The sequence below is a fragment of the Patiria miniata genome, unplaced genomic scaffold (assembly GCF_015706575.1).
Source record: "Patiria miniata isolate m_02_andy unplaced genomic scaffold, ASM1570657v1 HiC_scaffold_7, whole genome shotgun sequence".
Lineage (NCBI taxonomy): Eukaryota > Metazoa > Echinodermata > Asteroidea > Valvatida > Asterinidae > Patiria > Patiria miniata.
The window spans coordinates 41,730,547-41,743,566 of NW_024037074.1; the positions used below are offsets into that span (position 1 = coordinate 41,730,547).

A 13,020-nucleotide genomic window follows, 5' to 3' on the forward strand; every position below is an offset into this window, starting at 1 on the left:
ATGCATGAAAAAGACTAAGCTCAAAATGGATTTCTCCTAACCACTAGCACAATAAGACTGCCCGAACCACCATTGGTGACAAATTGTACATTGTCCCTCACATTTATCAATGACTGCAGTTCTTGGCTTGCTTATCAGTCTTTGCCATTTTCCACTACTATTTTCATGTTTAATGATAATGTAACACAGACACTGACAGATAGTGATGCAACAGTGCCCTAGGGTCCGGTTCCAAATAGTCAACTAGAGTAAACTGAGTAGTCCAAACATCACAGGCTCCAGTAAAGTTAATTGAACTATGGTTAACCGAGCTCAAACTGACTCTGGGTTTGAAATTTCAGAAGCACGTCGCCTACATCTACTGAACTGAATGAACATACGATGCTTGTTGCCATGGAAATAATATGACCAGCCGTTTGTAGTCATGTGTGCTCATGCATACTAATTTCAATGGTGCTTTTTTTCTGATTTTTATGGACGTGCTGTTTCCTGAAATGTTTGATGATGGGGTCGTGTAGGGGACATACTTGAGTACAGGGAAAGGAAATAAATGCGGACTGTGTGTCTTGGAAATTTAATATCCTTGTTTGAATCTGCCAACGGCAGCAAGAGATGTGTAAATATAGCGCCAATATTCACCACACATCCAAGATCAACCACTGTGTTGAATCAGTTTCGTTCAGCAATGCTGAAAGATATTAGGCTGAAAGATATTACTAAATGCGCACATACTTGTGAATAAAACTATTCTGATTTTTTAACATTTTTACAATTCAATCACAAAATTCTTAGCATAAGAAATGTAAAAATATCTCAGGGACTTCCGAACCACTCCAATTCACATAACTTTAGTTCTGTGTTGGTATGTGCTTTGAATTTGTGACAGCTCTCCGAATATAAAATTATTTACCTTAATTAGAGACAGAATTTTAAAAATGCATGATGATGTTTAAACTATCAGCTCAATGTTTCCAACTAATGCCATTTTTAACAGATATATATCAACTTCTGATATGAGATTTAAACATGCTCTCTCACAATGCTGCCTAAATAGCTTATGCTTGCCCAAGACGTCAACTTTAAAAATGTAAAAAAAATCGACTTTCTCCTGTTTTCTCAGGGACTATTTTTACTTTTGTTTTCTTTTAAGGACAATTGCAGACAGTGAGACAGAGTTTCACAAAATCAACATTACGGACGATACATTTCACTGGCAAAAGTGCAAGGGTAAAAAAAAGCCTTTTTGTCGCGATTTTATTTGCACATTTTCAGGCAGCATTTTGAATGTCAAAAGCCTGAGCACTTACGTTGCAAAATAAACACACAATTTTAGACGGCGTATTTGCAGGTTGGCTTTTTGTTCGGGAGTCAATCACAAAATATAAAACATTTTAGTGTGCCTTAAACCAACCTTTTCCCCCATAAATTCCAATCTTGAGTGTCCAACTCATTAAAAAAAAATAGAGATTCCTCTTCATGGATTTTAGGTTTCAGAAGACTGTAAACAAACTTTTAAAGCATGCTTTGTTCAGAGAGAGCATGGGGGTTTGTTTTCAAAAACTATTTTTTAAATTTTGGAGTTGGGAGAGATGGTAGTGGAAGAGTTAATGGTGGTGTGGGGGAGAGGGGGTGCGGAGGACAGGGGAAGGAAGGGGCTCAAGGAAATAGGTTTATAATTCAAGTATTATGATGTGAAATTGCATGTATAATCCTATATTTCGATTAGTTACATATTTTGGTGTAATCGGGCTGTGGTATCAATAGATTTATCTTCTGAAAAAATATGTTGGGGGGGGGGGGGGAAGGTTACCCTTTCCCCTTTTGATATGTCACTGGATCTGAATATCTCAATACATAAACAGTAGTCCAGATGTGCGTGACAAGTTTGACTAACAACACAGCCAGTGTATGCTAAATTACATAGGTAGCAATGGCTGGCAAGCACAACTTGAAAAAGAATCTTGCAAACCAAAAACCGAGGCTTAAATGTAGTTATTACAATAAAACAGAAGAAAATGCTGTCTACATTTATTTCCAAGCTAAGTTGCAACATGTAAATGGTAAAAGAGTTCCAATCTGTAATTGTACCTTTCAGGGTAAATATATTCTGCAGTGTTTCAGCTCAGTCGACGATAAGAAGTTACTTTCAAAGCCAAACATGACCATTTGTTGCTAGTCTAGAACTAAATATATTGAGTCTCATGCAATTGATGAACCTCCGCCAGAAAATATCCAGCTCTTAAACCGACTTGAAATTCAAAAACCCATTCCTTTGCAGTATTAAGGTTCAGTTTTTAGTGTCCGACATGCCTTCAGAGTGATACGCAAAGATTTTTGTGACCATCATTGGAACTTGCTGTTATTCTGACATTTTTGCTACAAGTGGTTTGAAATGGACCTGTGAATTGAGGAGATGACAACAATTCCCTTGTACACTCCCAGATGATGACATCACCCACCAATCAACCAATGAGGTTAGTGATCAGTAACAAACCAACCAATGGGAGAGGAAGATTTAAGGTGATTCAAGTGCCAGGGGTTTTTAGTTTCTGATATTAATTTGCAGGCAGGCAGGCAGGCAGGCAGGTTGACACGAACACGAACACACACAGACAGGCGCAGGGTTGGGGGCGCTTTGCTTTCAAGCGCATCAATTTTTGAGAATGGTCTCGGCCCGTTTGTTTGCAATCCCAATACGATCTTTGTTGCTGTCAGCCTGTGGGTTGGTGAGGTAGGGCAGAGGGTGGTGTCAACGTAAGTGAACAAAAAAGGAGGAGGAGGTGGTGTCGGTTAGCAATATGTGGAGAGGTCATGGGAGAAAAGAGAAATAACAATGAGGATTAAAAGCATTATTAATGGGTTGCTTGCATGACACCAAATGAGTATATAACGGTGTTAGTCATTGGTTATTCATTCTTCGATTCTTTGATCTCTGACAGCATTTTGCAAACTTCTACAGATAATAATGCATGGAATCTACACGTGCTTGCATCAGGCATAGGGGAGGTGGTTAATTTTGAGAATTGGGAATACAATATGGTGTCGCTAGGCATCCTCATGCAAGATCAAACATAAATTGGTTTTAAAGACCACAAATTCATTTTTGGTTTGTCTTACACATTGCCACATGGTCCATCTTTCTTCACTTTTCCTGTGCGTTGGTGGCAATGCACTTCAATATTTTCTTGATCAATTATTTCTGAACAAGAAGGGCCTTTGTTTTGCAAAAAGCAGCCTTAATTTTGTCCCCTTCAAAATGGCACTTTTATACAAAAGTGAATGGATCTTTAATATATTCAATTCCTTTCTATTAGGATATCAAAACTCAAAATTAATATGAAAAGTTATTTTTCATGTTTAAAGAGGGGTTACCAAGGATGTACAAAAGAGACGACAAAATAATTTTAAAAAAAAGGTGATGGGCATAAAATAAATTCAAACCAGTGGAATATAATTGCCATGCGACAACTGTTAAATCAACCCAATCAGTAAATTGTGCAACTCGTTACAATGAAACAGGTGCTTATTGCTGCCTTGTTAACAATAAAACAAAAAAATCAACAAAAAGAAAACAACAGAAACCAGCATTCAGCACCACCACTACATTAAGTACCATCTGTAATGAACCAGAAAAGAGGTAAGCGTCAAAGGCAAGTCAAGCCTTTAGGTGTGATGATCTCTGGAAATTCATTGGAAAAAGAGTTCAGAGTACAGTTGTGCTTCCCTCATGCTACCCACAGATAAACAAAGAGAACAGAAAACAAAGGGATGAGTTTTGTGGCTGCGTCATGAATTGGCAATGCAGACTGAAGAGCTAACTAGCCCAGAAAGTTACAAGAACAACTTGGTGCTCGTTTTTTTTCCTTTTTTTGGCTGTTGCCTAAGTTTCTTTGTTCTTGCACAGAACCGCAAAATTCATATGAAACTCTGATTCGTCGAAATAGATCAAAGCAAGTTTTTCCTTTTTTTTCCTTTTGATCACAATAAATGCCCTGCAAAACCCCTCTTCTTTTTCTGTTCTCTCCGTGTTCTACGTGCAAATACCACTTGTGGAACTCGGTGATCCCTTTTTATTTAAAGGTGGAAGAAAGAATAAGATCCGATGTAAAAAGAAATCTTAATTCAAATTTCATATAAATGCTAATTAATTAAACTGATTCATTTATTTAATGGTTTCGATGACAAAAACAATTCCATAAAAAACAGACACCTTTATTGATTCTTTCTTTATTCAACAAACTACCAAGAATGTTGTTTCTGACTATGGACTCCGTGCACAAGTACCCCCTCAACGGTTACAAAGGGAGAGTTGGGAAGACCACAGGGAGGAATTAACATTTGAATGCACTGCCTCACGCTCACGCCAGGTTTGTGTGCATTCAAAGTAAACTTAGCCGTGCACACATCCCAAACACGTGAAACAGTACGCCTTCGAGGCGTGTCCCTCCAACTGGGGCAGCCTCGACTCCATGGGCGCGTGCGCGTTCCTTCACTAACCCCTGGCCGTGAGGAATACGTAAACGACACTGACCGGCTAATCAGAGCGTACTGCGTGCGTATTTTGAAGACTGCACGCCCTATACATCACATCAAGTACGAACATCTTTTTCAAAACTGCGCGTTGCCCGTACGATATGGATTCGGGATGCCTCGTTTTCTGTCCCAAAAAACCCTGTATCTTTTGTTGTAAAGGAACAACAGAGGTACGTACATTTAACATAAATCCTTGCTGAATAACACGGCATAGAAATTTCATGTTTGAAAGAATTGATTATACCCAAAAAATACTTTAAAAATGTTGAGCACTGCGTCGCGCGTTAAGTATGTCGACTGCAGTCCTAATTTAAATGTCCCAAATAGTCGCACATTTAAATTACACAATTCCAGGGGTTAAGATTGCGCAAGGCATGATGGGAACCAACATGGCGCAGCAAGATCGTCTCCATGTAAACGAGGTTGTCACTGGGGCTTTCAAAAGTGGCAAACAGCGCCATCTATTGTTCGTGCACAGAGTCCATATCAGGAATCTTCTCTAAACGTACATCCAGTTTCACCATTCTTGCTCCCAAAAATAGGGATATTTCTTTGCATTATCTGTGACCTATCCCACCAAATAATTTCTCGTCTTACATGTACATAGAGCGTTTCACGAATACCGCCATCTCTGTGGTCACGTGATAATCTCAGGGGGCACTACAATATAAATATTTCCCATCATGCTCAGGTTACAATGGCATGCTGGGGCCAGCTGGGGCCAAGTTCGGGCAAGGACCATTAGTCGACTAGTGGTTGATTTGTGACGTACCTTACGCCTGCGCACTGATAGCAAAGTGCGAACGTCTCTAGTCGAACGCTGGTCAAAATGTCATCGCAAAACGTCTGGATCCTGGCTCTCTGCTAGCGATATGAATGCGCGCGGCTATTGGTTACCAGCGATGCAACCAACCCCAGTAGGCTGGTTCCAATTAATTGACTAGCGCAGTCAACCACCGTCGACTAGACAGAGTTCAGGCAAACGTTAGTTAACCATTGGTCAACTACAGTCCTTGCGCGAACTTGGCCTGGAATGTACATGTATATGTCTGTACCACATGACCACAAAAATGGTGGTTTCTGTGAAATGGTCTATTAATGCAGCAAATAAAGACAAATGACATTTTAACATTAACCTGAAATAAATACATGTCTTTTTTTTTTAAATACTAGTATGTGAATATTGAAGAAAATGCAAAAACAAATCCCAGCAGCATGAATAAGGATTGCCATGGCAACTACTGAGATATAATTTATACATAAGACCATCACTTTTCATATAACAGCCGAAAAAAATTACTTGTCAACAAATTCACAATAAGAACATCAAAATTGAAATGTTATTTTCGCGGACATACAATAATTCGGTCCTTCTTAACATCTTTTCTTAATGTTTGATACCATACTTTCTTTGAATCAGGTATGCGTTTACCTATTTGCTGATAGATATTTTAAGATGATTTACCATGTTTACCCTCAAATTGTCATTTGTATGGTTTCACAATTTGACACCCAATAAATCAAGCTTATAAACTCAATCCTATGCTAAATGATAACTGCACATAACTGAAAACCGACCATATAGCTTAACCCCTGTACCGCCTCCAACTGCCCTACATGTACATATTTCGACTTGTACCGCCCGAAACCGCCCAAGCACTGTATAATTTTATGGATTTTTCTGGGAATAAATACAATGTAATACAATGTAGTACAAGTGCTAATGAGATAACAAGAGAAGTGTCACAATGTCATTAGGACACCCTTTTAATTTTTTTTCAATTTGAACATTGTTTGCCATTTTTAATTGCTGATTGAGTGCACCGTCAGTGAACAAATTTTTTTCTATCTAATTTGAGAAAATTTTGACACTTTTTTGTAAAAATCCTGAATACCTTGTACATGTAACTGTAATGTCTAAAATCAACAGCCATCCAGGCCAGAATGACAGCCACTTTGCAAACTGTTCTACTCGAGATCATTTCTGAAAATTATTCTCTGCACTCAAAATCTTGTATTCAATGTATTGCTGATTGAACTGTACATGTTTATCCTAAATGTCTTGCCATTGTACTTAACTTCAATATTACATTGAATACTTAAAACTATTACTTAGAATGAGAAAAAAGGAGATCTTTAAACATTTTTACAGAGCTGCAGGAAAGAAAAAAAAAGAACCTGGCAAGATGAAGATGATTCCATGCAGTGATGAAAGTATGTGCTGGTGATGAAAAAAGCCCAAAGACTGGGTTTTTTTGTTTTGGCTTTTGACGAGTAGCTTGAGCATGGGCTGTTTACTTGAGCAGCTTACTGGCACGCTCGTTAGCAGCAGAAAGACGATCAACATTGGATGTGCCCTAGATAAAGGTATGCAGGGTGTGACCAGAGGTACCAGAGGTTATAGGTTAAAAAGGTCAAAGGTTGAAAGGTCAAAGGTTGAGAGCGTGTGTGAGAAAGGGTGACGTAATTAAGGGGGAAAATGGTTGTGAGCAATTTTCGATTTAGTTTTGAAGTCAGGAATAAATAGGTGTCAAATGGGAGAAATGTCAATGTCGGAATGATGGCGTCAGGAAAAATCAATTTTATAATGGTGCGTGGATGACAGGGTGGCATGGAGAAAAGGAAAAATGGGTGAAAGATAAAGAAGCCAAAATATGACGCATTTAGTTCAATGAAATGGCTCAAATGAAATACTCAAGTTAAAAACTCATTTTGATTAATATACAACTGCAGAAATGTAATTGTTTTAGTGAGTATGATTGGCCTTAAGAATACATGTAGGAATTAAAGATACAATTTCAGCAGGAACACCAATAAAAATAGGGGAAAATCTACAAGCACTACTACCATGACTACATTAACACAAATGACTGCAAGACTTGTACTGAACAACTAATGCAAGATGCAACACAAGCGCACTTCACTCTACATGTTTCAGCCATGCAGTACCACTACTACATCACACATTAAAAAATGAAAAAAAAATATCAAAACTCAGAAGCCAGTCCTGTGAATTTCTACCCGTCATTATCCAATGACATTCATCAAGGTCGATTTTTTTCATGAACCCAACTCCAAGGAGAGATCTACTGGAGGGAATATGTGATGCAGCATTTTTTCCCCCTAAAATAATGCAGGATTTTGGTTTCACCTTGAATCGCAAATCCAGGCAACTGACAAATTTTATTGATGATCACCAGACGGACAGAAATGGATTTTGGACCCCTGGCCGTTTCTGTGCAATTTCACTTGTAGTATTTCCGGTTTCGGCACCATCCTGGGGGAGGTGTTTCTTTAGGGAGAATATACTCTTGCCTCCTCAAGCTCCGAACAGCACGCCCTTGTAAAGATGACTTGATCACAGCAAACCCTGTAGGGTCACTTCAAGATTTCTCATCTGTCCAGTTGACGATGGCTGTTTCATTGGTGTCTCTCTGCTTTGCCATTTCCCATCGTGTTACCATACTCGAGAATCTCCCCGGGTCTTGAAATGCAACTTTAACGCCTCGGCGGATATTATGAATCAAGCTATTTTTAATTTTTTTTTTCATCTTGAAATAGCATGACAGATGTTTGCCAAATATACCGTCGTGTCTGAAAATTTGTGGTAAATCTCTTTATTTTTTTTCAAAGTTCTGGCTGCTAAGTTTACATGACAATAGATCACAAGAGAAAAATAGATTTGGAAATACATTTCAGGCAACAAACCAACGGAAAAGGCTTCCTTGAAATACTTAACACTGTGAAACTTACAATTAAATTCAATTATTATCTTATCATTTTTCTCCAACTAAATTCAATATTGAACAAAAATTGTTGTGCAAACCATATCTTTAAGTAAGAAATTACTCCCATTTTCAGTCAACCGAATTAGTTGTACTTGTAGTACATGTAAAGTATTGGAGCCTTCAAATACAAAACTTATGTGAACCCCAAGATTGGTTACAATTTTCTTTCAACTGCTCATTTATGTTTTCTTAGGAAGCATATTATGCAAATAATTAATGTTTATGATTGCAATGGAAAGAATAATTTCATGAGGTGACAGATGGGATACGTTCCATGAAACATTCCATCTGTCACCGAATGAAATTATTCTTTCCATTGCTCGAATGTGAAACATTCATTATTTGCTTTATACCACACCTGAATAAATCCTTGTCATCTAATTGGTCAGAGCCACAAATCGTGAGACTGTGCAATGGAAGTTCTATTTACCGTGGAATAGAACATTTCTGCGGTGCGGCCGGGCAATGCGTTGGGACGAATAATTCAAGGACACGTGATCAACGACAACCAATCAGATGACGGGGATTTATTCAAGCGTTGTATAAACGTGTATAGTTGGTGGACAAGGATGCAACTACATCTTAAGATGCAAGACATATGTCGTTGCACCCTTGTTCGGTTGAGGACATGAAGTCTTAAGAAGATAAACAGAAACCAATGTCAGAACTCACCTTTTTTTAAATTTTGTACAAATAGAAGAACATAATGATGACAACACAAAGCGAAGATGAAATAATAGACACACATGCAACACTGATAACATGTACATTCTACCACCAAAATCACAAGCCACTTCAATGGGTGTCCATTAATTATAAAATAACCTTTGGACAGACTTTTGTTTTTCATTCCACATATAATTGATGACATAGTTTCCTGTCCCTAATATTCACACATGATGTAAAAGTATCCATTCTTAAGCCTTTTTCAACATTTTAAAAGGGTGTTTATTTGTATAAAGGGACCCCATTTTATTTGATACCAAACAAACGAAACTTCATTCAACCAAAAAATGTATCCCCACAATTTCAACAAGAGCGTAAAGAGTTTTACTCAGTTTATTGTGCAGCCCCCCCCCCCCCAAAAATAACCCAACTGTGTGTTTCAAATACCATCCCTCTTTTTTCTGTTTTTGAAATTGTTGAGTAAGTCGTCCCTTGCAGAGGTAAGGCCAGTTCCTGCTTGGCAGAAAGGCGCGCATGAACGCAAACTTGGGATGTTATGTAACGCAAATTTTGGAGACACTGAACACATTTGGACTCTAACAAGTTTTGCTACGAATGTTTCATGATTTATAGTTTCTTTCATATGCATTCACGCAAAGCATAAACCAGCCTTTAGCTTCTTTTGAGGATCAACTGTGTAATTTTTTTGGTGAAAAGGGGGGGGGGGGGAATCTATACACAAAAGAATGAAAAATGTCTGTAATTCCAATTTAATTGATAAAGTAAAACTGAAGGCCATCCCTACCTTGTCAATGATGCGATCCACCTGGCGATTCTGAGAAGTGATCTCGCTCTGCATGTCAATGGCCATGTGGCGCAGATTACCCACAATGCCGCTCACCTGTTGAATGTTTTCGTCCATTTCGTCCTCGCGGGCGTCATTCGTTATCCTGCAGGCATTACATATTCAGGGTTATTAAAATGTATTCAATGAAAATTGGACGTGTTTTTCTAATTACATGTACATAGTGCATTGAGACTGGCTAAAAAAACATTTAGTTGACAAGGAAAAGTGTTTTGGTCAAGATCTATTTCCCTGAACCCCGGTTTAATAAATATACCATCCCTCTTTATTTCGGCAGTATCAAGCTAAGACACTAATGCTGCATTGAATATTTTGAAAGCTAGAAACATCGGTTTCAGTCAAACCAGGTAACGGTTATTTTTACAGACTGGCCATGTAGCCTTTCTAGACCACTGAATCAAAGACATGATATAACAATTGTGACTATAGACTTGACTTGACAACAACACTTTCAACATTCAGAATGGTAAATTACAAAAGTCTCAAGTTGAAATTTACATGTACACTAATTACAGGCATTCAACTGGGAATTTAGAAAAAAAAGAGGAAATTCCAAACCACACATGACTTTGTACAGTGATTTTCAATTTGTAATGGCATTCATGAGAATCAAAAACGAGGAAATCAGCGGATCCGAGGAAAAGTTGCATGCCTGTAATTATTGTTGTTTGGTTTGTTTGTTTGTTTGTTTGTTTGTTTACCTTGTGATATAGGATGAGGGCATGTTACCACCGTCACGGTTATCCTCCATGCGCATTGGCTGGTTGGAGTTAACCTTGCCATCCTCAGATGACTTCCAGGTTTTCTTGTAGTCGTCTCCCTTCTCAAAGCCCATGAACCTGGACCAGGGTTAAAGGTTAAATCAATTAATGCTAGAGTTCGGTGGACAATGACTAAGCTGCTTCTAGTTTGAAACCAGCTTCAAAATGGACTCCGTGCACAAGTACCCCCTCAACGGTTACAAAGGGAGAGTTGGGGGAGACCACTGGGAGAAATATTGCAACACACAGCTGATGACACCCGACAATCACATGAAGACTCTTCAGGTTTGTGTGCATTAAAGATAGGGTAGATCATTTGTCATTTGTGCATTTTTTTCCATTTGAAGCAACACAAGTGCTTAAAGCTATAGTCCATCATTTGCAGCCATCCGAAAAGTAACAGGCGTAATTATTGTTGAAAAACAAACTTGGTTGAAAGATAGTAAGGGAACTAAACTCCCTGTGAAATTATTCTTTCTGGGAAGCTGTCATTTTGAAGTTATCAACGAAAGAAGGCATTTCCAACGGTGATTCTTAAGAAGCACCGTAGGAAAATTTAAATTAGTAGTTCGTTTTGTTATTCAGCGCAGCGCGCACAAAGTATTGGAACGACGCACACGCGCGCGCGGTTGTTATAATTCGTCGGATCAGTGCGCGACGTCGCGTATAGCTGCAATTCAGGCCCAATTCAAAACATGATTCAGTAACTTTTGATTTGAAATTGAGATCTTAGAACGCTGTTTTTCTCGGAATGTACAGCTGAAGCTTAGCTGAAACTTCATCAGGTTAGTTGCTCAGTATCCTTCATTAGATTTTGAACTCTTTTGTTGCTTCAAACGAACAAAATGCACAAATTACAAATGATGGACTGTACCTTTAAAAGCTAGACATGTGCTTACCAACTAACCTGACGAAGTTTTAGCTCAGTGGATGCTGATAGTGTATATTCCGAGGAAACAATATTCTAGGATCTCGATTTCAATTCAAACGTTGCCGAGTCATGTTTTGAATTGTGCCTTAAATCAGCATGCAGACACGTTCTCATTCAGCTGGTTGCAGTTACGTGATGTCACGCACTGAACCAGCGAATGATAGCAACAGCGCACACGTGTGCATCATGTCAACACTTGCGTGCACCCATTCACAGATTGGCCGAAGTACAGACCAACTACTAACAGAAATTTCCAAAAATGCGTCACGTGACGCATCTTTGGAAATGGCCTTCTTTTATTCTTTTCTCCAAAATGACAGCATGCCAGAATTGAGAAAGAATAATTTCACGTGGAGTTTATTGCCATTACTATCTTTAAACCAAGTAAGATTTTCAACAATAATGTAGTCAGTTACTTTTTGGATAGCTGCAAATGATGGACTGTACCTTTAAGAATATAATAAGTCGTGCGTACCTCACGCCATATGTGCATAGACCAGTACGCGCGCACGTAGTGTTTCCCTCCCATTGTGACACTCAGAAATGGTCATAAAGCGCCCTCAACTGTTCAAGCACGGAGTCCATAATGGAGGATAGTGGATTTATAGTATGAGGCCGGCCAGTGCGTCATTGGCCTAATGACCTACATGAATGATATGGGATCAATTTAATATAAAATCTACCCCCATACAGATGGATGCTAAATTATGCATGAAGAGTGAGAAGTACTGGCCAATCAGCGTACAGGGGAGGCAGTGTGAACAAGACAAATGACAACCAATCAAATGTCAGAATCACTGTGGGCGTTTCCTGTCCTTATTGTACATGTGTGTGTGATATGAGGTCAGGTTTGCAGTCAACCTAGTCTTCGCTCAAGATGTTGTGGTTGTATATTGGATAATTAAGGGACCACTCACTGCGAGAGCGCGTTATCACAAAGAACCAATATCACCCACGGACCGCTGTCATAACAACATCTTGGGGAAGTTGTAGTAATAGTGTCATATGCACGCACCTGGTCTGCCTCATGTATGCAGCGAACAGCCAGTTACAACCAATACACAGTTCAATTTGGGACGGTTACCTGCTTATGCTAAGCGAGCATTTCCTGTGCTTTGGCGCCGTAATAATGTTCCCTAGTCCTACTTCACTTAATTTTACTGTGAAAACCACAGAGTGCTTGCTTAAAGGTAACACACAACATTTGCAAACATCAAAAACAAAACTACCAAATTATTATGAAATACCTTACTGGAATACCTTGACTGTAAGTAAATAACAGTCTCAAGCATTCTGGGAAATCATGGCACCTGGTGTACTGTCATTTTCAAGAAAAGTGTAAGTTTTGACTCAATTTCCGTTGATGGTCGGCCGACAATCATTGGAAAAAAACCTGACTTTTTTTCTCAAATACTGCCCCCAATTTACCAAATTTAGTTAGTCCACATTTTGTTTGCCATTGGTTACATATCTGTG

The 13,020-nt window shown here is 38.8% G+C and overlaps 1 protein-coding gene across 6 annotated transcripts in view; it reads right to left on the bottom strand.

Annotated features, from left to right (window-relative positions):
• Positions 1-13,020, bottom strand: part of LOC119744397 (synaptosomal-associated protein 25-like) — a 37,607-nt gene that overhangs the window by 7,212 nt on the left and 17,375 nt on the right. For 2 of the 6 annotated variants that reach the window (XM_038220312.1, XM_038220311.1), the window contains exons 4-6: positions 10,554-10,691; positions 9,793-9,937; positions 19-2,716 (exon numbers count right to left, since the gene is read on the bottom strand). In XM_038220312.1, the coding sequence (XP_038076240.1) occupies positions 2,651-2,716; positions 9,793-9,937; positions 10,554-10,691 (349 nt within the window). In that variant the 3' untranslated portion in view covers positions 19-2,650. Of the gene's footprint in view, positions 1-18; positions 2,717-5,530; positions 6,891-9,792; positions 9,938-10,553; positions 10,692-13,020 lie in introns of those variants that run through there. The other 4 variants (XM_038220310.1, XM_038220309.1, XM_038220314.1 and 1 more) reach the window with 3 other exon arrangements.